Raw genomic sequence first — 5,018 nt, forward strand, 5'->3', positions numbered from 1 at the left:
GATCTAAGTAAGAGTTTTTTCTTTCCGATTTGTAAAAAATCCTCACGTGGTAGAAAAAAAATATTTTCGAAATGTGAGTAGCTGAATTATAGAAAATCCGTTATTAAAACCAAAACAACTTTTATGAAGTTTAAATTCGCACGCCTGTGTAATAAATACAGTAGCACTGTTTTCCCACAAGTTCATTTATATTTCCCTTTTGTTTAATTGAAGAATCTTAGCAAACGTTGCATTTACTGTTATGATTTTTTTCCCAGTGAAATATTCCTTGAGATAGTAAAATGATCAAGTGAAACACAAGTTTTGGTAAAGTTACTGATCTAAATTTGTTTCTAAATTAGCAACGTGATAAACAAAAACGACTACTACATTGTTTTAGATTTTTGTCGACGTAGATCAGCATTTTGGAGTGATCTTTCATAAACGGTAAAAATTCCGTATTGATCTCCAATACTGTACTGCTAAATTAACTTACTCTTGGGTGAAAGTTAGCACTAGTAATTTCGTTTTAAGCACTTAGTTTTGGCTAATTAAATAGCTAAAATTACATTCGTATATAAAACATTTTCTCGTTATAAGGTGTAGGCTTTGTTAATACAGATATTCGTTTTAGAGCTTCTTTGATATTCATAGAATAAACTGTTTTGTTATGTAACTGACCACAAAAGAATGAAACCATAACTACTGATTCAGGATATAAATAACCTTATGCAAAGCACTATATAATAATAAATTTAATATAATTAGAACCGTAGTGTTACGGAAAGTATTATAACAGTGGAATCTCGTTGATGATAGCCTGATCTATTAACAACCAACCAAAAGAGAGATTTGTTTTATCTCTAGTCTTACGAATTGTTAAATATGCCGATTACGATGTTGTATAGTTTTATATTATTTGTCTACTTTGGAATATTTTGATCAGTTACTTTGATTCCACAAAATATAAAATTCAAAAACGTACCTTTTCTGTTGCTGCCAAACGTATTCAATTGCAAAATTATTACAAGGTTCCTAATTGGATCGCTAATTTTAATCCATTTAAAACATATGTTTTAAGTAATTTGATATTGTCCATAATATTTTTTATTTTTTTCTTAGTTTTTACAAAAACATGTGAACAGATTCAACAGGCAACACTATTCCGCAGTTATCATGTCAGATGTATTCCAATGGCGGACTATTTAAAATTTTAGTCATATGTTGTTTCTTTAGAATGAATTATAAGCTTCTTATTATACGATTAAGTTGTAAGCTAAAATATACTATTGTTTCGCAAATCATATTCAGTGATAAAAGTTGAAAACTACGCGTTTCAACAGAAACAAGTATATAATAAATTGATGTTTCTCCCAATAAAGCATCAATAAGTCATAGAAAGTATTCGCTATATTAAGACTAATATATTTCAGAAGAGCAAAATGAACGTATTTCACCACTTGCATATACTTTCTCAAATATGAATGACCTATTAAAGGACCTGGTGAAGACGTGGCTTACATTCGATTGTGGTGAAATGTACTAACTAACAATAAGTGAGAAGAACAAAAACAGGGAAAAGATACAAAGTAAATTGAGATATGTTAGCTTGATTACATCAACTTTGTTAACATCATGAGCTAATTCTGAGTCCAGTGAAACATGTGTATCTAATGCACTCATTACGTTAAAATTATGTATCAACTTACTGTACATGTACAAGTTATGTGTAAGCTTACTGTACATGTTAAAATTATGTATAAGCTTACTGTACATGTACAAGTTATGTGTAAGCTTACTGTACATGTTAAAATTATGTATAAGCTTATTATACATGTTAAAAGTATGTATAAACTTATTATACATGTTCAAATTATCTATAAGCTTACCGTACATGTTAAATTATGTACAAGCTTACTGTACATGTTAAAATTATGTACAAGCTTACTGTACATGTTAAAATTATGTATAAACTTACTATTCATGTTAAAATTATACACAAGCTTACTGTACATGTTACAATTATGTATAAGCTTATTGTACATGTTAAAATTATGTATAAACTTACTATACATGTTAAAATTATGTATAAGCTTACTGTAAATGTTAAAATTATGTATAAGCTTACTGTACATGTTAAAATTATGTATAAACTTACTATTCATGTTAAAATTATGTATAAACATACTGTACATGTTAAAAATATGTGTAAACTTACTGTAAAAGTTAAAATTATGTATAAACTTACTGTACATGTAAAAAATATGTATAAACGTACTGCACAATGCAGGGCGATCAAAATGAAAAGTGAAACTGTAATAATAAATATTATCATTGGGACACTCATATAAATGTTAGAAATGCAATATTGTAAACTAAAAGCACAACGGGGCTAGGTGTGTCCTGATTGTATTAGTGTGCCGTGTACTACAAACCTTCCTTTGCTGGATAAAGGAACTCCGTAATCTAAAGCTGTAGCGACGTAATGAGAATTACAGTCAAATCCCTTTATTTGATTACGGTAGCCTAAGAGTTGGCGGTGGGTGCTTTTTCAAGAGGTCTTCCCTCTAGTCTATCAGTTCAAAATTAGAGACGGTTTGTGCATATAGCCTTGTGTAGCTTTGCTTGAAATAACGAAACTCTCAAACTAAACGTACAATACATTTCAGGAATTCTAAAACAGAGAGAGAGATGAAGAGATTCTTATGCGTTATGAAAAGGAGTGAAACCATATGACCACCTTTTCACACTAAGCACAGTTTCATTTTAATAAGATGGATCTCTCTCTTCATGGTCAGTAGTGTTTGGAAAGAAATATTAGTAAAAGCCAAAATAAATGTTTTCATTTCATCTAGTGTACTCAAATTTGGTTGCTGTTTTTTCTTGGCTATTTTGTTATTTTTCTCTCCCTTTATTAAATAAAGTCTTTCATATCCAACGGAAACGTTTACCTTTTATATTTTGATATATTAGTACCGTTATTTATAAACCACTGTATAAAATTGTTACGGTTAAGACTATGTGAGTTAAGACTATTGTGAATGTGACCCGACACTCAATCACATTAATCAATTGAAGTTTATATATAACTAATTAAAAATGACACCAATTTGACGATTATATAGCATGGAAGACGGTAAAATTACGAATGAAGCTATTTTTCAAATTTATCTACTCCAATAATTATTTGTAACATTGGTATAACCTATAATATACTTACAAAACTTTGAGAGAGTACAGACCTTCGAAGGATTTTGGCTCAATTACCTCAATACCGTTTCTTTGAAGTACCCTAGAAATTCAAGACATGGTGATGAATAAAATATAATTTATTTACCGAATTATTTTTTAAAGTACAAAATTTTAAGAAATAAACTGATGGTGTGCTTTTCTTGGCAGATTTGGACAAGTGTTATTATCTCTAGTGAATAACTCATCTTATAAGTAAAAACGTTAGCACTCTAAAGTTAGTAATGTGTCATATTAGAGAGTGACTATTAAAAAAATATTCAATTCAATACCAAAGGTATTACATAAACAAAAGGAGGAAATTCCAAAAATTAATCATTCAGCTATATATGTATAATTATTTATAGAATGGTTGAGAAACCACAACGTTATATACTTACAAAATAACAAGCTTTGTGAGATTTATGAAAGCATAATTCGGAATTATTCGAATGTTGTTGGCAGCTAGGTTCCTACGGAAAGAAAATAGATTAAATAGTAAATATATAGTTTTTAATATTAACACTATTTGAAACCCTACAAGCACATTATTTACAAAATCAACACTCAAAAATAATCTAAATTACTTTTAGAACATTGATCTATTTTTCGAAATAATTCTGAAGTTTAGTAATTTGTGAGAAGTATACGGCCCTCCGGTGGGTCATTGGGTAGTTTGCGAACTTACAACGCTAAAATTTGGGATTTTAGCTAAGTAAATAACAACAACATTATCCAACTATCATTATATTTCTTAGGTTCCATATTGTCCAACATAGTAAAGTGGGTGAAGATGGTTTGTTTCTTTGAAGTTAAGCACAAAGCTGAACAATGGGCTATCTGTGCTCTGCCCACCACGAGTATCAAAACCCGGATTCTAGCGTTGTAAGTCCGCAGACATACCGCTGTACCACTGGGAGGGGGTGAAGATGGTTAAAATTAGATTTTCTTTTGTCAAACCTTTTCGATACTTCGCAACGTTTTAAAAATTCCTTTTCTATCATATAAGTCTTAAAATACGTAAACAAAAAAAAGAGTCCGCAAAGATATATTTCTGAGTTTTTCATATTTTTTACATGTAAAACTAATGCTGAAACTAACAAGTGCGTTTGAACAAAAATGTTCAAACGCACTTCGGTAAACATGACTAGATAGTTTTGAAATAGAACATATCTTAATTATAAATGAAATACTGACTTACACGGCCTGCAACTGTGGTAATTCCCCTAGGGCTGTTACTGGAACTTCTGTCAAAAGATTTTCATCTAGCCATAGCTTCTGTAAATTCTTTAAACTTGACAGGCTTCCCATGGGAATATGTGCGAGTTTGTTTCCATTAATATGTCTGAAAAAATATTGCCAACAAACTTGTAAAAATTCTAAAGTTATCTAAATATATTCTATGAGCTATCTAATTTAATTAGGAGTACGCAAAGTCATAAAATCAAAACTTATAGTGAATATAATGCACTGATTCATCAGTTGGATACCCTTGCTGTTATCGGTATTTTTGGCCACAATCCCAATAATATCTCGCGAGGTTCGGCGACTTTAGGAGATTTAGGTTAATTCAAAATTCATGCACCAAACTAACAAAAGCATAATAATTCTTATAATAATTATTTAATATATAATAAATAAATGAAAACAATAACATAGATATTATATATATATATATATATCTTACACATTTTAACTAATACTCTTAATGTAATTAACGTTAAAGAAAAGAACACCTAAAACTAGTTAGCTTGGTTCATGCATTATCATTATTTCCTCTAGCACTCGACTCGCAATCTGCGGGTTCGAAT

At 29.8% G+C, this 5,018-nt stretch overlaps 1 protein-coding gene across 1 annotated transcript in view; it reads right to left on the minus strand.

Moving 5' to 3' along the window:
• The window catches only part of LOC106458757 (leucine-rich repeat-containing G-protein coupled receptor 5-like), a 35,450-nt gene that overhangs the window by 21,451 nt on the left and 8,981 nt on the right, over nucleotides 1-5,018 (minus strand). Inside the window, exons 4-6 of the mRNA XM_022385424.1 lie at nucleotides 4,409-4,552; nucleotides 3,609-3,680; nucleotides 3,200-3,271 (exon numbers count right to left, since the gene is read on the minus strand). Coding sequence (XP_022241132.1) covers nucleotides 3,200-3,271; nucleotides 3,609-3,680; nucleotides 4,409-4,552 — 288 coding nt within the window. The remainder of the gene's footprint in view (nucleotides 1-3,199; nucleotides 3,272-3,608; nucleotides 3,681-4,408; nucleotides 4,553-5,018) is intronic.

The sequence above is a fragment of the Limulus polyphemus genome, unplaced genomic scaffold, assembly GCF_000517525.1.
Source record: "Limulus polyphemus unplaced genomic scaffold, Limulus_polyphemus-2.1.2 Scaffold24, whole genome shotgun sequence".
NCBI lineage: Eukaryota > Metazoa > Arthropoda > Merostomata > Xiphosura > Limulidae > Limulus > Limulus polyphemus.